The sequence below is a fragment of the Pinus tabuliformis genome, chromosome X (assembly GCF_031772625.1).
Source record: "Pinus tabuliformis cultivar Carrire ecotype Pingquan chromosome X, CPIR1, whole genome shotgun sequence".
Classification (NCBI taxonomy): domain Eukaryota; kingdom Viridiplantae; phylum Streptophyta; class Pinopsida; order Pinales; family Pinaceae; genus Pinus; species Pinus tabuliformis.
In genome coordinates, this window is record NC_142308.1 from 47,224,288 (window position 1) to 47,246,159 (window position 21,872).

The 21,872-nt window shown below is 38.3% G+C and overlaps 1 protein-coding gene across 1 annotated transcript in view; it reads left to right on the forward strand.

Moving 5' to 3' along the window:
• The window catches only part of LOC149138249 (DEAD-box ATP-dependent RNA helicase 10-like), a 263,262-nt gene that overhangs the window by 98,213 nt on the left and 143,177 nt on the right, over positions 1-21,872 (forward strand). Inside the window, exon 2 of the mRNA XM_089450307.1 lies at positions 10,169-10,231. Within this exon, the coding sequence (XP_089306433.1) occupies positions 10,169-10,231 (63 nt within the window). The remainder of the gene's footprint in view (positions 1-10,168; positions 10,232-21,872) is intronic.

The following is a 21,872-nucleotide window of genomic DNA, read 5'->3' on the forward strand; positions in this document are numbered from 1 at the left end:
ACTAAATTTGGACAAGGGAAAATATATTTTTGAAGTAAGCCCTTGCATGGGTAATTTATCAAGGTCGACTTGGGGTAAATTATCAAGTTGAACCCCTCTCTAACCGCAGCACAAGGAGGACAGGGCCAAGATAGTGAAGGGATGTATCTCATATCATGAGTCATAATGTCATATACAATGAAATGAACCAAATAACTAAAGTCTAATACTACTGATTTCCTCTACCCCTCTTGCGAGAAAATGCAATGGATTTCCCTTTCCCTCTAGATGTAGATGCCAGTGGAGTTGGTAGTGGACTTTGCTGTGCTCTAAAACCTGAAGAAGTAGGAGCTAGAGGAGGTAGACCACGTTTTCTACTGGTGGCAGGGGTAGCCTGGGTAGGTGGTGTCACCTACTCCTCTTGTTGTGCCTCCTCCTCTTCCTCCCCTTCTACGTCTTCCACTACCTCTTGCTTTAACCAATCATCGATAGACTCCATGAGAGGCATCTCGGCCGCAACCCTCCATGCAGCAGTGGTGTTAATCCCATCCAATGAGATGGAGGCTCCTCCTCCTCCCCCCCCTCTACGCCTTCCACTACCTCCTGCTCTAACCAATCATCGACAGACTCCATGAGAGGCCTCTCGGCCTCAACCCTCCATGCAACAGTGGTGTCAATCCCATCCAATGAGATGGCCTCCATATCAGGTATCCTCTCAAGTTGCCTCACCCACAATCGAAGATTGTAATAGACGTAGACCATGTCATTAAGTCGCTGAGACTCCAACCTGTACAAAGATCATAAAATAATAAATATAAAAAAATATTGTTTAATGAATTCAAAAAATTAATTGGAAATTTGCAATATCTTAAGTTTTAAGTTTAACTTGTTGCGCTTCTTGTTGTGTATTTTTTCAAATACACTCCAGTTGCGCTCGCATCCTGAGGAGCTACATGTTTGGCTGAGGATTCGAATGGCAAGCTTTTGCAGATGGGGTACTCTGGCACCATAGATTCTCCACCATGCATCTACAACAAAATTACAAATAAAATAAACATAAGAAAAAAAATGAAATTTGAAAGTTGAAGCAAAGTATGAAGTTATGAACTTGAAGAGACAATGAAATTTGAAACAAACTAAAAAATACCTGGCATTTTAGTCGTCCTATCAGTCACAACCATCTCAAAGCCAAATGTGCCACCTGCCATCCTATATATCTCCATTTCTTTGGAGATTTCTGCACGTTCTGCTGGAGATCGCACCATCCTCTGAACACAGGTTAAGAATCCATCCATGATCTCAACATCAAATACGAACCCACATGGGTAAGAAAATGCGGGGTTCAGGTAGATCCTTGCAACATGAATGGGACGATGGAATGTGTTGTTCCATCGTTCATCAATCACTTCCCATAGGAAGAATTGTTTCTGAAACTCCTCATCTCCCTTATCATCATAGTATGACCAAATGGATTCTTTGGCCTTGTCCATGGCCTCATACAAATAGCCCATTGCGGGCTTCTCACTATCAACTAATCGAAGAACCTTTACCAAACGTTCAGTAACCTTGCACACCTCCTGCACTCCCGCCTAGAAGTCTTCTGCATATGGTTTCTCCTTCTGGTTTGTGGCTCACTGTCAAAGCACACCACTGATATGAAAGAAACATTCTCTTCACATCCCACATAGAATTCAAGAGGGATTGAAGAGATATGAAATTGGTGGCAAACTGTGTAATGGCAGGGTGCACCAACTCCTTGTTGTTGGTGAAAAAAACATGTTTTCCCTTATAAAAACGTGCTGTTCGCCACCCCCACGATAACTTCCCATCGAATTGCGATAACTTTGAAATTATCGCGATTTTTTGAAGTTAACACGATTTTTTCACTGATTTTTTGGAAAAAAAACTGCGTAGTAATCGGGTGAGTTTATCGGGATTTTGAAAAACTCGTGATTTTTTAATGTTATCACGATAATATCACGATTTTCGCAACATTGGTACAGGGTGAGTGGTTCACCTTCCTCTGTGTCACCCCATAATGGTTGACATGTGTGTAGGGTGAGTGGTTCACCTTCCCCTACAATTGATGGCACATGTGTGTAGGGTGAGTGGTTCACCTTCCCCTACCGTTGATGACATATGCATAGGATGAATGGTTCACCTTCTCATATGGCATATGAACGGGATGAGTGGTTCACCTTCTCTTGCAGGTACCCCGGTGAGAGATGCATATAGGCATCTGCTTGTTGTCACATATGGACATGTCAGTGGGACATGGTTCATCTTTTTCCCACGTGTAGGATGCTCATTTCCTATGATCTGTGGTTGACATGTCGGTGGGATGTGGTTAACCCTTTCTCTACCTGTAGGATCCTTTTTACTATTGTTGGTTGGCATGCATGTAGGACCTAGTTCACCCTTTCCCTACTCTCGGTGGTTTGCATGCACATAGGATGTGGTTTATCCTTTCCCTACGATGGTTATGACATTTGACTATAGGATATGGTTCATCCTTTCCCTATGTGTGGTTGTGAGTAGGATGTGATTTATTCCTTCCCTGCTATTGCCCCAGTATCATCCTACCCATGTTGTCTAAGACACATAGGAAGTACCTCTCATTGGGCCAATGAGTTGCGAAAAGTGGATAGGGACCATAGCACTACCGATGGACGCATCGTGTACCGCCGTACTCCCTATGTCTAGGATGCATGGTGTTCAACCAACTTGATCTGGGATCAAGTCTGATTGAGGTTCTACCTCATGACTGACTTTTTTCAGTGGAGAGTGGTAAGGTCTTGTGACTCACTCTCGATCAATTCTTCTTCATTATCTATATTAGTGGTCAATAGAGTTGAGACAAGATGCAAAGATGGTTCATGATGACAAGATGGCATGATGGATTGGCAGGTGGAATTATCCCTAGTTGAGAGGGAGTGTTAAAATTGGCAATTAGGGCCAAATTCCACTATTGGACAACTCATCTGTTGGAGATGATTATCGCATTAAATTCCTCTTTCCGAGAGGGAAGTGTGTTTTTGAATTTATGTCCACACGTGCAAATTGTCAAGGTCGGCCACATCATCATGTAGCCTCATAAAGCTCAATGGCCGTGTCACTTGAACCCCCATCGATTTGTATATATAGAGGTGCCTTCAACCTCATTTCACAAAGAAAATGGCTCAAAAATTATCTCTAAGGTAGCCGAGTTCAAAAGGAGGACAAAGGAGTGTTTTGTTTTGGGCTTTCTCTTCAGTCTCAGGGCCGAGAATCTTTTGTTGAGTAGGCCACAGGTCTTTAGGGTAATTCTGGGCATTATTTGAAGGACATTTTGTGTGGGCAGATCATTGAACCAGGAGCCGCAAGCCTATATTAAGGGTAATATGAGGACTGAGCTCCATACCTCAGTAGAGGAGGAACTGCAGGTCAGATTTAGGGTTGGTATTAGCCCAATGTATAGTGAAAACCTTGCTTGGAGGGTGGCCGCACCTGTTAGAGGTGTTCTTGGAGAAGAGGAAGAGGGCTAAGGTGTTGGTACTTAGCCCTAACTAGGTCACCTAAATCCACAACCGAGAAGCACATCCAGATCACAGGAAATTTAAGGTGTATTTCCTAGGGGGAAGAGACACAGTTGTTAAGAGTCCAAAGGATCTGTTTGGGAAAGTTTGTCAATGGCCGTTAGGAGCTGTAACCAGGAAGCAAGCCACATTAGTCCGAATCACAAACTTTACAGGGATGTCTTGAATAGTGATTCGACAAGTCAACATTGACCTATATTATTGTACTCTCTCACTCTCTCTCTGTCTGCTGAACTTTTGATATTAATAATAAGAAGATTTGATCAAGGGTTTTCCCCATCTTGGGGTTTTTCCCTAGCTTGAGCCAATTCCTATGTTCTTTGTCTTGACTTGTCTTCTGTGTATATGCTTTATGTTCTTTCGTTAGTTACTGTCAATATAATAATGGTTTATGTGATTGCAATGAAAATGTAAATTGGACTAATGTGGATCATTAAAGTAATTGACCTAAGCAAAGAACATGTTAACCTAAAATTAACATGCTAGGAGGCTTGAAGGACTTTTCTAGACTCATAATTAATGTAATTTACATGTTATAACTTGCCCAATAGGGTCTTAAACAAATAATAAGGACTTTCTTGAATCAAGAAAAATACTCTTTGGACATGATAAACCCTAGAAGCATGAAGAACATGCTTGACCTAGATGACCATAAAAAATGGAGCATGAAACCCATGTCCGAAACAATATTTTTCTTTATTCTTTTTCTTGTAACATAAAATATACATAATGACATGAGTACAATGATAAGCCATTTTTAAGCATCAACATCATGACCAACATTGTCAACATAGTAAGGCCTTAACTTGACAAGCTCTTTCTTATACAAGAGCATAATGTTGGGAGGCTTTACATGAGATACCACACTACCTCTACAAGGTACATACCCCATCCGGATGTTCACTAGGTATGTCCTTTAAGGACTATTCTTATTTTGGATTCCCAGTACTCAAAGTATATCGGTCCTCTTCGACCACTCATGTCTTGGATACCTATCCAATCCTCTTTCCTATCTTGGATTTGCCTATCCTTAAGGAAACCACAAATGCTTATCCAATCCTCCATTCTCCATTCTCCCTCCATGGCCTTCACTTAGACGTATGACTGTTAGTCTTGGTCAAGTGCATGACACATGAAGTAGAGAATACAGATGTGATGTCCATCATCACTCCCTCTCAACTAGAGAGGAGATCCTCATTCCCTTTTGAATAGTGAATTGGTCCTTGCTCCTTTTCATTCATTCAAGGAGACTCCTTTTACTACCTTTCAAATATAGAGGAGATTTTTAACTTCATAACTGCAAGTTCTTTGGCTTGTCCTCATAAATGTATCAGCTACTAGTTCCTCCTTTGTATCTCATCATGTTGAGCTTCTTTCTTCTTGCATGTTGTGGAGTCATCTTCTTCCTTTAATCTTGTGACAAGGTTCAGGCCATCAACCTTTCATATCATCAATGAAGGCATTGTATTGAGCCTTCCAAAACATGAAAGTGATCTTCATGAACATCAGGTTATCTTCTTATACTGCTACCTTTCAATCCCAAGATGAAGACGTAAACATCTTGACTACCATATACTCAAACCTTATGTACTTTGAATTGAGTTCAACACCCACAGTTGAACTTGCCTCAACTGTCATCATGCATTCCTGTAATATCCTTCCAGGTAGCAAAACAATATGTTAACTAGATAGCCAATATCAAAATATTAAATCAGACTTACCTTATCATGATGGCCTTTTCATCAAAGCAACAACTTACTTGATTTATTCGAGATCAACATCCTTTCGCATGATCCATCTCCATATGAATCTTTCTCCATGCATCCATTTTAATCAAAGTGCCCATGGATCAAACTTGATTACCAAGCTTCAACATCTTCCTTGGAGTTGTCATTGTTAACTCCCTTTCTTTCTTCCAGAGACTATACTTGATGTTGATCAATATTGTCATATTTATGCCATGCAACCTTGTGAGAGAGTCTTGATCTCCATCCATTACAAAGCATGTCAAATTTCTTCTTTTGAGCGTCATGTAGCCATATGGAAGACTTATTGGGCACACTTTTATATTCAACTCTTCCGGCACGATTCTTATAGATATGAACCTTATCCTAGAGAAGAGTTGCTCAAAATATGCATATCTTTGCTTCCATATAATCATCTAGCCGTTCTTTCTTGAATGAGGTTGCTTCTTATAGGTTTCTTTTCCTGGAAGTAGAAAAAAATTTCATTGTGCTCTTCGTATTGCAACTTGACCATCTACATTCCTTCATCCTCTAAAAGTATTGTTTCCTTACTAGATGGAATATATACAAGTCACATCATAATGCTCTTTGCAAGAACCTTCCAAAAATGATGGTTCTTATAGGATCTTGATGATCCCTCTTTGCAAAATGACTACCTCTAACATGATGTTTGAAAATGCTTGGATGAACAATTATATGCAATATGGTCCCTATCTTCCCATTCTTTTACAGCTAGATAACTTTTCAAAGCAACTTGATCGTGTAGACTCTAATTCTACTATCACATGCTTCTTTCTATGATGCCATGCTTTACAATAATCAAGACTCTTTGAGAGAATGCAATAATGCATGCTACTCTACTTTCTACTCAATAAAAAGAAAGACAAACTTCATAAAGAATGTGATAGAGATGGAGTTTTCTTCAATAGTAAAGACCCTTGGGATCTTCTCCTTTTGGCTTCTTCCCAGGTTCTCCCTTTTATTCAACTATGTGAGCTTCATCTTTCTTGTTTGGACAATCCCTCTTAAAGTGTCCATATTCATTGCATCCATAACATTAAATCTTGGATATATCTGGCTTCTTCTTGGACTTTCCAAACTTCCCTTTCTTTAACTTCTTGGTCCTTGCAACAAAAGCTTGAGATATTTCACTTGATTCAGTGTCATTCTTTGCCTTGATCTTGGATTCTTCCAAGATACATTGATCCCACAATTCATCAAAAGGTGTAGTATCCTTCTTTGAGTAGACACTTGTTGCAAAACTGCTCCAATCAGGTGGCAAAGCATTTAACACACAAAAATTTATTTTAGAGTTAGAAACAGTTTCCCCAAGCCCTTGCAATTGATCCCTTATTTGTGAGATCTTCATGAGGTAGGTAGCCATGTCTTCATCCTTTGACTTCCTTATTCTATAAAGTTGATTTCTCAAGGATATCTTGTGGCCAGATGTACTTATAGAGTATAGCTTTACCAACTTATCATACATGGTCTTGGATGTTTTGAAATCAACAATAAAAGGAACAAGATGATCTATAATGGATTCTACGATGATCCTTTGAGCCCTTACTTCTCCTTTCTTGTATTTTGCTAACTCTTGAGTCTTCTCCTTGTCTGGTTCAACTACTTCACCAAGGACATATTCCACGACTTCATTTTTTGTGAGTGCCAAGTCAATCCTCTTCTTCCATGCTAGGGAGTTTGTTGATCCAACGAGCTTGTTGCTTTCTTTGCAGAACATAGCCATATGATCTGTAGATTGAGACATAAAAGATAATATAAAACTTGTTAACAAAGGGTCCTTCTTGATGCTGTCTCCAACTATCTTGATTTATTCAAGACCTTAAAGTAGACTTCAATGATTCCCTAGAATGATGACTTCTAGGATGCCTTCAACAATGGTGTCTTCGAACAACTTCAAAGAGTGAATGATGATCCCCAGATTCCTTGACGCTTCCTCTTCTTTAAGACGATGCGCTAGAGAATCTTCAATAAGAACTTGTCCTTCCTTCCTTCAATGAGAACTTGATGATGAGGTCATTTTCATTGAAAGCTTGATATAGTAACCCTCCTTTTAGATCAACGTGTCTTCTTCTTCTTTTCTTGTGTCCTTTTGAAATGATTTCCTTCGCCAAGCAAACTCTTCAATATGATCTTCCAACTACCTTCTGTTGCTTACCTTAGCTCTGATACCATGTTGGAGAATGCAACAAGGCAGTTATTAATTCAATTTCTCCTTAACCTTAATAATTGCTTGTGAACTTTACTTATCTTTTTGTGTTTCTTTATTAGATCTTTTTCATCAAACAATTATCAAGAGCAAAATAGTAAAGATAATGAAAACAAAATATAGGCCCCAAGCCAAGGTAAAACCCAAAAAATCTCTTCTTATAGAATCTGCTTCAAATGAGAAATCCAAAACCCAAAACCCTACACCAAGCCCTCCTCCAAGCCCCAAGTCAGCCCTCCAAAGAGACCCTTCCAAGTAGTAAAAAATCCACTCAAGTTTTCTTCAATTTAGATTTCGGCCTGCAACTAAAAGACTTCAGACCTGCAGTCGCTTCACAGTTTCGTCCTGCAACTTTCAACTTCCTGTAACAAATTTGAAACCCTAATCCTTTTGCTTGTGTGACCAGAAAATACCAAAATTTCATCTTTTTCTCCTTCGCTAGGGTTTTTTCCTTGACTATCGTCCTTCACTCTCTTTTTCTTCTTGTTTTTACTGCAAATTCAACTTGTTGATTGGTCTCTCAAATGAGGTCGAGCTCTTATTTATATCCTTCTTATGAGGTCGAATACCCCTCTTTAGGCCAACTTGTCTCTTATAGGCTGACATGTGCTAGGAGGCTTGAAGGACTTTTCTAGACTCATAATTAATGTCATTTAAATGTTACAACTTGCCCAATAAGGTCTTATACACATAATAAGGCCTTTCCTGAATCAAGAAAAATATTCTTTTGACATGACAATCCCTAGAAGCATGAAGAAGATGCTTGACCTAGATGACCATAAAAATGGAGCATGAAACCCATGCTCAAAATAATATTTTTCTTTCTTTTTCTTGTAACATAAAATATACATAATGACATGAGAACAATGACAATTATAACACCGAAACTAGTTACATTTTCCAACATCCCAGGTGTCCCTAAGTCAACTTGTGTTCTTACATGGAGTTAATTTCGAGGTGGGATCATGGAATAGGTTGGACATACTACTTGAAGTTGATTAAAATGTGCTTCATTTACCTTTTTGTTGCAAGATTGGCTAGCCCATTTTCCTTTTGGTTTTAGTGCCTTAGGACGTGATAACATGAGATTGAGGCTTGAGTGTCTTTTTACTATCAAATCCACTCTAGAATAATGTTCAACTGATAGGCTTGTGATGGAAGGTTGAAGAGGAGATTTGATGTCTAATATCGAGTCTTTGATGAGTGTTAGCTTTGAGACATTGATAGCTTTTGCAAGTTTTGGTCCTTGTAGAAGAGCGTCTGCTTCTACCACACTGTTGGTTTCTACCACTCTGAGACTCCATGAATAGGAATAAACTTTTGTCCCCTTGGAGTTGTAAATAACCTCACTCCCCCTGGAACCGACCACCCATATATGAATGGAAATTACAAAGATGCTAGTTTAGAATATTGCATTTGATGATATTCCATGAGATTGGGTATCACCATGTTGTTATGCCTAAATAAGAATTGCAGAATAATGGGTGTAAATTTTCAAAGTTTGAATGCATCGACTGATAAGTATTTGCTTTGCATCCCTTTCACAGATAATAGAGAAAGTAGTGAGACATAAAGTCTATATTTTTAATTTTTTCTTTTGTCTCTGATTCTAAACCAGATGAACATTGATATAGCAGATCACATCACATTCTTATATAATTGGTATTTATGCTTCATATATATATATATATATATATGGGAATCCATAATGATTTTATGGTGTTCTTGCATGTCTTGAGAAGATAATATGAAAATATTTTGTGATTATTAATCTATCTATGAATATAAGGTAATGTGCATGTATGAGTTAAACCAATCATTAATGTAATTGTCTCGTTTTAAGTCTTTTATGTTGTCTCTTACTTGTATGAATTGTTCTTGTTGTAAATGTCAATTATTGGATGCATTGATTGTTGTCACGAACAAAAACTTGATTCAAACGAGATTGTAGTGATTGGGGAGAAGGCATCACCCTAAAATGTTAACTGCAGCAAATTATCTATGGTGCATGCTAAACCTTGATCCAAACAACATATAAGTGATTGTAGAGAAGAAATTTCCATGAAATCCTTACAATGTCAACTCGTCTTAGGGCTTATTGGATATTATTGTCAATCCTCCGAAAGCTTTGCTATGGTCTCTCATCCTTGTGAAAGATATAAGGGAGCATAGTTCAATTGGGGATCCAAACAATTAATCCTTGAGTCATAGATATAGCTTGGTACACATAGGGTAGGAACAATTTACAATAGGCATCATTACCCTAGCAAAGAGGTGAGTGATTTTAGTGTGGATATCAATGCCTAGTTTCTTGAATGATAGATTTCTATGTAACTTGAAGTACTTTTAGGGAAGAAATATTATCAATTGATGTGCATCATTATTGAGTTTTTTGTTCAGTAGAAAGTAGCATATTGCATGTCTCAATTTGATATAGTGGTGAAGAAAGTGAAATGATGCTCCATTTGAATTTTGATTGCATCTTTATTATAAAACATGAGAACATGGTTGATTGAATTGTAGGATTGGATCTTGTTTTCCCATCTCAAATGCTCTAGAGACATAGTCTATAACTTGTTTGATATATTGATATATTATTAGGAGACTATCAAGCAATTAACATGGTTTGTTACTTTGTGTAGGTGGTTGGCGGTGTTGACATGATGGCACAAGCAATAGCTTTGGCCAAAAGGCCTCATATTTTGGTAAATGCTCAATGCCTATTTTAACGATTATTATTGATTTTGAGTAAAAATAATTTCCCTTGGGGACAACAAAAATCTTAAATAATTTGCCAATGCTTTTATTTTTGGGAAAGGATAGTTAGCAAAATCGTGCTTGTTATACAATTTCTAAGTAAGGTAAGTTGATAATGGTTGTTTAATTGAGGCAAGGGACTTGGTAGCTAATTAAGCATCCTATTTAAAATAGTACTCCATTGCCTAGATAAATGCTGGAATCATGCATGTACAATAACACAAACAAAGTAAAGCTAGATTATGAAAAACAACTATAGGGCTCTTTGAGAGATTTTATGAGGGAGAAGTGTGACTTGGGGAAACTATGACCTCAATTTGGTATGTATGATGCATGGCAATCAAAGAATTTATTTTCTTGCATTTTGGTAGCTCACCTATATTGAATAGCCTGTGGTCATCACTCATCATATATTGCTCATAATTTTATTTCCATCTAGCAAGCTTCGATTGAAAGTTCATTGAATTGCTTTGTATAATGAATCATATGGGATTTTTATGTCTCATTGACCTTTTTGGCCATCTCTTTGACATTTTTGTGATTTATTACTGGATTTTCAAGCTTAATTGTATTTATTGTTTATTTCAATTATATTCTCCGAGTTATTTTTGTGTATATAGTGTGTATAATAGCCTTGGAAATGCTTGCCATGCCAAGACATATATAGGCAATTTTGAAAGGAAATGATTACTCATCTATTTATGCAAAGAAGTTACCTTTCGTAAATCTTAAGATGGGGTGGTTGGATTCCTCTAATTAGTTAGGGTTCAACCATTAGTTCCTATTTTGTTTATAAAGGTTGAGTGGCCAACCATTCATTGAGTATACTATTTATTCTCGAGGAGGCTTTTGTGATTGACTATATCCTCGATCACTCACTTTGCATCTCAACCTTCTTGTTTTGGAGCTTTTGGAGCTCTTACATGCTCCCTTGTTTTTTTGCTTGCCCCCATGAGGGCCTCAATCTAGAGATAGCTCTCTATTTTGAGCACTTCATGCAACTGTTGGATAGTCCTTTTGTTAGATCAACATATATGTGGAGATATTGGATGCAAAACCTTATGATCCCTCTTGGCTAATTCAGAGTGGGTTCTCACTAGCTTCAAATTGAGATAGATAATCATATTACATGCTTGGAGAGGATTTAACAACTATGTCACCTACAATAGATTGAGTAAATGTCCCATTTATTATGAGATTAGAGGGGGTTTCTACTGTCTTCACTGGGATTCCGAGGGGGGGGGTTCACTAGCTTTTTCCTTTATCTAGATTAGAGATGCTTATGAAGGAGGTGTTAGGACATAAGTCTTGGATCATACAAGGACCTCCCAAGATAGACTTCATTAGTCATATCACTTTCTTTTCTCTTTTATCTTGTATACTGGGGGCAACAAACGACAAGTAAAGCCTCATGATACTTTTGACATCAGATCAATGAGATCACAGAATTCCCTCTTAATCTTTGGTTGGCAGGTTTGCCCCCATGAGGCTTTTGAGGAGTTTTCAATTCTTGATCTTAGTACATGTCTCTTTTAATCTATCAACATAGGCGAGTTGCCACACCGCCTTTCCTTTTGAGACATCAATGTGTTAGCATCGGGTTCTTTTGGGTGGCCTCGAGTGATTCAAATTTCATAGTGGCCCTCCCATACTTGGACCCTCCCTTGAGGACATCAACATCCAATTTATTTCCTCTCTGGTCGATGGTACAATGGGGATGTCTTCATCCTTTTCCTCTAAATTTGTTGAGGATATTGGGGCTTTCTCTTCTCTCTATGATTCTATAGCTACTTCTTATGGTGTAGCCTTTAATCATGACACCACTGTGTCATCAGTAGGTTCTTTTGGGTCATTGAGTGATTTAAATTTCATACTAGCACTCCATGCTTGGACGTTTCCTCAAGGACATTTTCATATTTTGTTTTGCCTTCTCCCCCATGGTCAATGGTACAATATGGGTGTTCTCATCCTCTTCTCTTGTCCTTCCACCTTTAATCTATGATGAGGTTGTAGCAGCTTTCTCTTCCCTTTTTGATTCCATCCCGACTTCTGATGATGTGTAGCTTTTTATGATGTTTTATCTAGGGTTATGCTTTTGGCTACTATTTCTTATACAACAGTTTAGCTTCTTTTATCTTATGCTTTAGCTTTGAGGTTATAGGATTTACTTGGCATTCCTACATTATACCATTATTTGGATTGTAGTTAAGTCCTAGTGACCTACCTTTTTGGTCATTTGTGGACATTAATAAAATTGTCTTAATTCATCTTATCTTAGACCTGTTATCAGTGAGAATGATCCATTGTCCCAAGGGGGTCTTAGAACATCTTAACCCTAGGGGGTATCCCTACTTGGCTTGTTCAAATCTACAAATCAATCTTAAAAATTCAGCAAACAAATAGCTGCAAAATTTAACCATTAAATCTTCCAGTGTGACTGGTGCCTTGTCTGATGAGCAATGGAGAAAGGTGTAAAGAAGAAAATAAGCAAGGTGGTCTTGAATTGAATATTTCTAAGAAGCTTTGAAATATAAATCAACCAAGCAAAGAGTGCAGATTGCATTGAATGGATTTCTTCACAACGTAGTTAAAATTTCTTCTGTTAATTATAGATGTCGAAGTACATAGTTCTGAGACAACAGCAGATCAACTCTGCCCTAAATAACTGGAGAGGACTTGGCCAAAGTCTCACTACTCAAGTGAACCTACGAAAGAAGCTTAATAGCAGCCCTATAGACTCAGAATTTAGTAAAAAAGAAGTAAAGTAGACAAGATTGAGGAAGAATTATGAAGGCCAATAAGCAACTGATAGCTTGAACTGATGTCATCCTTTAAGATCTGCTCTAAGTTACATTTTCTCCAAATTTGATATGCTTTTCTAAAGATATGAACATAAAAAATGTTGGGATTTGCTTAAAAATCAAACCTCATCCAAAAGTAGCTGAAAGTATTTTCTTAGAAAATTGCTACAATGCTTTTCTAAAGCTAGCAAAAGCACCTTCTCCAAAGTTAGCAGCATGGTTTATCAAAAATAGCCATTTACATAATTAGGAATCTACTTTTCTAAGAGTAGCCACATACATGGGTCACCTTGCAATTTTAAAAATAGCAATGTCCTCAGAGCTTATGGTGTGAGGAAATAGAAACTTCTAAAAATAGCATTTCCAAAAATAGGAGATTTTAAAAATACCCGCGCCTTTCTCAAAAGATGGTAACATCCATGACCAAAATTAATATCATCTAAATCGGAAATTTCTAAAACTAGTATCCAAAAATAGATCCTTATGAAAACTCTTGGCATCTTGGATGTCTTAAGTCTCTTGGAATGCTGATGCATGTGTACTAATCCCTCTCGATGAAAGCTTTGGATATGGGTCTCTATTGCCTACCTCTAAAGATACCTCCTACTGAGTACCAAGAGGGTAAAGATAAGAGCTTTAGCATACTTGGTTGTCGAAAATAGTAGCGAGAGAGGGTCTTCTTGACTTGTGCCTTAGTTAAGAAAGATCACAATCAATCCTTCTTTTAGCATGGATGAGTTCGAGTAGATGGATGAGTCCATGGGGCAAGTTAATTCATGCGTAGTGTTGGAGGAACAATTGAGCAGACTTCTAACATGTAGTTCTAATTTTGAAGAGGACGAGTTGGAGAGCTTTAGTCTTGATTGAAGCAAGGATGTGTTACAGTAGCAATTGACTTTGTTAACAAGTTGAACTCAACTTGTGTTCTCAATTTGTACTTGCTAGAGATAACATGGATCGAATTGCTTAAATGGGGCATGAGGGCACATCTTTGTATCATTATTGTTTGCACAAGTTTGTGTGAGGAGAGCTTCTTGCTAGGAGAGTGTATCAAGGAGGAGCCCATATGCAAATTTGTTGAGAGATATTTCTTGCCAAGATTGCGCTAGGAATTAGGAGGAGATTCCTAAAGAATAGGAGCCTCTATTGTGCTAGGAAATAGAAGATTTTCTGCGCTAGAAAATAGGGGGCTGGGCTGCGCAAGGAAGTAGGAGCTGGAGAGGGTTTCTTTAAGGGAGTTTCAAGCTAAGTATAAGTAGTGAGAAAATTTTTCTATTGAAATAGATTGCCTTGTAAAGAGATCTATTTGCTCAAACTATCAGTAAAATTCTATAGTAAGAAGAGGGTATTCCCAGTTGGGTTCCCTAGAAAAATTATTGTGTTATTGTGTGATTGTGTCTTTATCTCTATTTCTATTTTGCTGCTTATCTAGAGTAGAGAAATGCTATGTCTTGGTGAATCAAAGTCAATTTTAGGTTGTTCATCATAGTAGTTGTAGAATTTCAAGGAAAATCGACATGGTATCAGAGCTGAGAACAACGTAAGGATCATCACCAATGAGATCAGATTTGTGAAGAACAAAGATCAGTTTGTGAAGAGCAGTTCCTTGGATAAGAAGGATGGTGTACCAAGGATTGAGAACAAATCATTGTTTATATAGAGCATCTAACTTCTCATGGAAGGAAAGGATCACAATAGTCTTGGAGGATAATGGGGTAGGAGAGTTTATCAAGAATCAAATATTGCCACCTCAAGATCCCCAACAATTGGCCCAACATACTAAGAATGATATCAAGGCAAAGAGGATTATTCTAGAGGGTGTCAAAGATCATATTATTCATCATCTCTATGAGAAGAAGACAATGTATGAGATGTTCAAAGCCATCTTGGATCTGTTTCAGGGTACCAATGATGCCAGGAAGTTAGCTGTCAAGGAGAAGCTAAGGAGCATTAGGATGAGCAAAGGAGAGCCCATCATCACATATCTTTCGTAGTTCACTCAGGTTCGAGATGACCTAGGTGGTGTGGGTGTCATTGTACCAAAGAATGACCTTGTGAGCTTTGCTTTACTAGGACTTCATAAGTCCTAGTATAGTTTCCAAGATGTTGTCAGTGGCTGAGAAAAATTTCCTGGTTGGGAAAGGTTATGACTAATTGCGTTCAGGAAGAGATCGGAAGAGGGACCCGAGATGGTAGATTAGTGAAGACAGAGGACGAGGAGAACTTTTCTTTCGTAGGAAAAGCCAAGGGAAAGAAAGGTAAATGGAAGGCCGAGTCTAGTCAGAGTGGCAAGAAGATCAAGTGTGTCCATTGCCATGAGTTTGGGCACTATGCTACTAAGTGTCCTAATCAAAATAAGAGGTCTAGTAAGAATCATGCGGCTGCATCAACTGAGGTAGATGGGTTTGCTTCTTAGTTTGAGAAAGATTTCTCATTGATAGCTTGCATGGCAAGCTCAGTAGGGAGCAACACATGGTATATTGATTCCAGAGCCTCCTTCCACATGACCAGGAATAGGGAGTATTTCAGCCAACTAAAGGAGAAGGACATGCAGTTTCAGATCGAGCTAGGAGATGATGGCAAGTACGCATCTAGGGGAGTTGGTACTGTCAACTTTGAGAGGGAGTCTGGGAGCCCTCTCCATCTCAATGATGTCCTCTATGTTCCAGGCTTGAAGAAGAACCTTGTTTCAGTAGCTACCCTTGAGGACAAGGGATATGATGTCATCTTCAATAGAGGTAAGGCTTACCTCAAGCACTTAGCTTTTGGAGCAGTGAAGCAGATATGTGTGAGGGTGAAGAACCTTTACAAGTTGCAGGTTGAGACATGTGCAACCTTGAGCAACAAGGTAGGTGGTGAGCAGAGTAGAGATGTTGGAGAACTTTGGCACAGGTGCATGGGACACTTGCATCATGGGGTGCTGAAGATTCTTCAACAAATAGCCACAGGATTACCAACATGCAGTTTTGATTAGCATGATGTGTGCAAGGGGTGCACACTTGGTAAGTATGCCAAGACTTCTTTTCAGGGTTGAGACAATAGAACCAAAGGGATTTTGGAGTTGGTACATTCAGATGTATGCGAGCCCTTCTCTTCTTCGTCTCTTATGAGACACATGTATTATGTTACTTTCATTGATGATTATTCTTAGAAAACTTAGATATTTTTTATGAAGAAGAAAGATGAGGTCTTAACCAAGTTCATGGAGTTTAAGGCCTTGGTAGAAAACCAGACCGGGAAGAAGATCAAGGAACTGAGGAGTGACAATGGCAAAGAATATGTCTCCAATGCCTTAAAGGATTTATTTACGAATGAGGGCATTATGAGAGAGATGATAGTGTTGAAAAGTGACCAGGTTCGGTCTTCATAATGACCTGTAATTGTGTAATTGTGATTTTATGTAATTGATGAAAAGAAAGAAAAATAAAATTATTGTAATGCTTGTCTCATGGGTTTCATGAGCAAGGAATTTTATTTTAGTAATGGCTCCCATTGTGAGCCTTTAGGATGGAGTCATCTAGTCATAAAAGTCAAATTTAGTCTATGTCATGTATGAGGGACCCTTCTTGGGCATATTTTATTCTGTATGAGTTAATAGAAGTGTAAAAAAGCCCTCCAAGACAAGCATTAGCATCCTCCTCTAGGTCGATTTCAAAGAAATAATATTTTTTTCATAAAAAGGACACGTTGGTTCAACTAAAGTCATGTCGGCTAATTATGAGACTCCAACCACTATAAATAGGCAGCTTGGCCTAATCTCAGAATGCAGAAATTTTAGAGCAGAATTTCGGTAGGGGTCTGCGGTTAGAGAAGTGCGAGGTACAACAGGGTTTGCGGTTAGAGAAGTGTGAGATACAACATGTCTGAAGAAAAAGGTGCAATGAAGTACAACAGAGGAAAGAGGAGTATAATTCGAGCTCCTCTCTAATTTGTTTTCGAGTTTATATTCATCTCCATCGTGTTTACTTGCAACGAAAGGAGAAGAGCACAATCTAAGTTTATTTGCAGCAGAAGGAAGGCCGAAACAAGAAGGTATAATCTAGAAGGAAGGCTGAGATAAGAAGAAGGTCAAGTCTAGAAGGAAGGCCGAAGGTTTGAAGCTGAAGAAGGTCGAAGAAGAAAAGGAGTTGAGAAAAGGAAAAAACGCAGAAGGTTGATTGTCATTATCAAAGGATCTCATCAAGAGAACTTGTGTGGTGGTCTTGGAGTGGCAACTAGGTCAAGGGTCTTGGTTTTGGTATTCGTCAATTGGAATCTCTATAAGAAGAATTTGTTTGGGTTTTCCTCTCAAAGAGAGGTTTTTGCCCTGGCTGATAGCCTATGTTCTATGTCTCCTATCTCTTTATGGTCTATGCATTGGTAGTTGTTTGATGAAGAAGAACACTAATAGCTTAAGTAAAAGAAGACTCTAATCTAAAGAAGTAAAAAGTACTCACAAGCATTTACTAATAGAAGAGAAATCACCTAATATCGATGCACTAGATTTCTCGACATGATATCAGAGCTAAGGTAACTAAGTCAAGAAAGGGCATCTTATCAAGGGACACTCAAGGATCAAATCTCGAGGAAGGCATCAAAGCGAAGATCATCTTGAAGTCAAGAAGTCTACTAAGAAGTATCGAGATCATCATCAAGAAAAGAAGGCCAAAACCCTACATCTACTCAAGATTAAGTGTTTTGAAGACTATTCCTCCAAAGGAAGTTATATCAAAAGGCGATGTCATCAAGACTCTCTCTCGTTGAAGCAAGTTCCTTACCATTGAAGATATCACCAAGGAGTCGTCATTGATCCTCATCAACAAGACTTCTCCATCAAAAGGGATCTCCCTCTTTGTGAGATCAAGGATCATTATTGAAGAAAACTATCTTCAACAAAGAGAAGTTTTATATTCTCTATATCATCATCAACATCAAGGAAGCAACAAGGAGAAAGGAGCATCCTATCAAGCAAGTATATGACCTTATCTGAATTTGTAAAAATGTCTTTTTGCAAGGAAAGCAACAAATTGGTTGGGGTTTCAAACTACCTTGCATGGAAGAAAAGGACAGATCTAAATCTCATTGAAAATGAGGTCATGGATCATGTCAAAGGATATATGCCAAGTCAAGAGAAGAAGATGCTCAAGAACTTGCAAAGTATATGAAAGGGGAAATTAGGGCTCAAAGGATTCTTATAGAATCCATCAAGGATCCCCTCAACCCATATGTATCTAAACTTAGAACTTCAAAATAAATCTATGATAATGTGGTAGAGTTGTATTCTGTAAGCATGGTTGGAGAAGTCATCTCATTAAGACAACAACTCTACACGCTGAATATATCTAGGGAAGATGGAATAGCCTCATACTTTATGATGATATTTGAGTTCCGGGATCAACTACAAGATCTGGGAGAAGTCATGTCTGATTGTGAAATGACTACAGTTGTGTTAAATGCACTACCAGAGGAGTGGGGTAACTTCACTTCAAGTATTTATGGGAAGAAAGAAGCTACTCCATTCCAGGATCTATGGTCACTATGCAAGATTGAAGAATGAAGACTAAAGGCCAAATCTAATGTGGGAGTAGGTGAGCAAAATCAACCTTACGCTGCAATGACAAGAAGAAAGGGACAATGGAAAGTTTGATCCTCAGAAAAAGAAAAAGAACATGGCTAAAACCCAATGCTATGGGTGTCAAGTATATGGACATTACAAAAGAGATTGTCCTAAGATCAAGAAGGAAAGGACAATAACAAAAGAAAAAGAGAAGAAGCTCATATCATCGAAGAAGTGGAGGAAGCTAAAAATAAGAAGTCTAAGATAGATGAAGTAAGAGATCTCTATTATGACTGAGATAGTCTTCCTCACCTAAGTTCTTTTCAAATTCCTAAGTCTTTTGTTGTAAGACATGGCTATCATAATTCACTAAATGGGATGCATCAAGGCATCATAGAAGCATTGAAAGAAAGAGATCAAGACATCATCATAGAGAAGCATAAAAGATGGTTAGAATTTATGGAAGTCAAACATATAGCTCTTGGGAATCTCATTGGAAACATAAGGGGCAAGGTCATTTAGTGCAAGGTTCATCATACATATGACAAAAGGAAACATTTGCTGATGGGGATACTTTAGATCCTCAAGATTCTCTGATGGAATCTTCATCGAAAGGTTCACCGATCAATAAAGGAAGCAAGTGTTTCATTAAGAATTCCAAACTTGTGGAATTCACGGGATGATGGTATGATGACATAAAAGTGAAGCAAATCAAGGGATTGAAGCTCTTTCAATCAAGGAAGCTGTTGTAGGAAGTCTGGATGACCCAAAAAAATGAGGAATGCATGGTCATACATTCACTAGATGAAATCAACATAATATGTCCTTATATGAAGTATGAGGTGGTTGACAACAATTGAGGAACTTTGATTGGAAGCTCCTGGGAATGAGATGTGTGATGAAAGGAAGGAAGAGATCATGGAATATGCAACCATGGTAAAGGTTATCAACATCCAAAAGACCAAGAAGATTTGACTAGGATATCTCCATGGAAGATATGAAGACTCTGATGAAGTCTGAAAAAGAAAGAGATCCTTGACAATATATATGTATGGGAGATGTGTTGATATGTATGCAGGATGCTGATGCGAACTTGTAGATGTCATGATAAAAGACCATGACATTCCTTTAATGTTGATGCGAACTTGTTGATTTTAATGTTCATTCCTTTATTTTTTGAATATTTGGATGGGTTTATGTAGGGCTGCCAAGGGAAGATCTATGGATGTCTTCCATCATCGATGCACATGTAGTAGGATGAAAGATCCTTAAGTAAACATGGCATGAAGAAAGCAACATGGCATAAAGGAAGGCCATATATGGAATGATGGATCACTTTTCCGATGATGACATGGCTGACTCATGAATGAAAGTGATGGATGGTTGGTGCCCTATGTAGAAATCCCAAACATGAAGACTCCTAAATAACGAAAAGAAGTTCATGACATCGTAAGGAGGAGTTCTTCAGGTAGTTGGTTGTCCCATCATCTCCACCTAAGGAGCTGTTATAGGTCCCTAATTAAGAGGGAGCCTAGAATCAGGTTTCTTACTTAGAAGAAACCTCAAAATTCCCAAGCCAAGAGGGAGCTTAGGGACATTCCTCCCTTAGGAATGAGTACATTCCTTCATTGAAATAGGTATGTCCTCCCTAATTAAGAGGGAGAGATAAACACATCATTCTTGTCTTCACTTGGGAAGACCAAATGGAGGATTGGGTAAACATTTGGCATCCGATGCTCTTTGAGAATGAGTTAGGGCATCCAAGATAAGAGTAGCCTTAGGGGACTAATATTCTGTGAAGATTGGGAATCCAAGATAAGAATAGTCCTTGTGGAACACACACTGAGAACCCTGGTGGGGTTTGTTCTGAGAGAGACAATGATGAAGGTGTGTATACACCATTGGTCTCGAGAGCATTGTGCTCAGGTCTTGTGGAGAGATAGAGTTGTTAGTCAAGGCCTTGCTATGTGACCATGCTGGTTGATATGACGCTATACAGATGGGTTACCAATCCAACTCTTCTTATAAGAATTCTTTAGATTGAGAATGTCCAAGTACCATTATGAATACCTCCCTAGTTAAGAGGGAGTGTTGAAAAGTGACCAGGTTTGGTCTTCATAATGACATGTGTAATTGTGATTTTATGTAATTGATGAAAAGAAAGAAAAATAAAATTATTTTAATGCTTCTCTCATGGGTTTCATGAGCAAGGAATTTTATTTTAGTAATGGCTCCCATTGTGAGCCTTTAGGATTGAGTCATCTAGTCATAAAAGTCAAATTTAGTCTATATCATGTATGAAGGACTCGTCTTGGGCATATTATATTTTGTATGAGTCAATAGAAGTGTCAAAAAGCCCTCCAAGATAAGCACTGGCATCCTCCTATAGATCGGCTTCAAAGAAATAATATTTTTCTCATAAAAAGGACACGTTGGTTCAGCTGAAGTCATGTCGGCTAATTATGAGACTCCAACCACTATAAATAGGTAGCTCAGTCTAATCTTAGAACGCAAAAATTTCAGAGCAGAATTTCGGTAGGGGTCTGCGGTTAGAGAAGTGCGAGGTACAATAGGGTCTGCGGTTAGAGAAATGGGAAGTACAATAGGTTTGAAGCAAAAGGTGCAATGAAGTACAACAGAGGAAAGAGGGGTATAATCCAAGCTCCTCTCTGATTTGTTTATGAGTTTATATTCACCTCTATCGAGTTTACTTGCAACAAAAGGAGAAGAGCAGTCTGAGTTTATTTGCAGCAGAAGGAAGGCCGAAACAAGTAGGTATAGTCTAGAAGGAAGGTCGAGATAAGAAGAAGGTCAAGTCTAGAAGGAAGATGGAAGAAGAAAAGAAGCCGAGAAAAGGAAAAAGAGCAGAGGGTTCATTGTTGTTATCAAAGGATCTCATCAAGAGAACTTGTGTGGTGGTCTTAGAGTGGCAACTAGGTCAAGGGTCTTGGTCCTGTTATTCGTCAATTGGAATCGCTATAAGAAGAATTTGTTCTGGTTTTCCTCTCAAAGAGGGATTTTAGCCCTCGCTGATAGCCTATATTCTGTGTCTCCTGTCTCTTTATGGTCTATGCGTTGGTAGCTGTTTGATGAAGAAGAACACTAATAACTTAAGTAAAAGGAAACTTTAATCTAAAGAAGTAAAAAGTACTCACAAGCAGTTACTAATAAAAGAGAAATCACTTAATATTGATGCCCTAGATTTCTCAATAGATAGCATCCCATAACGCTCACAGAATGGGGTGGTTGACA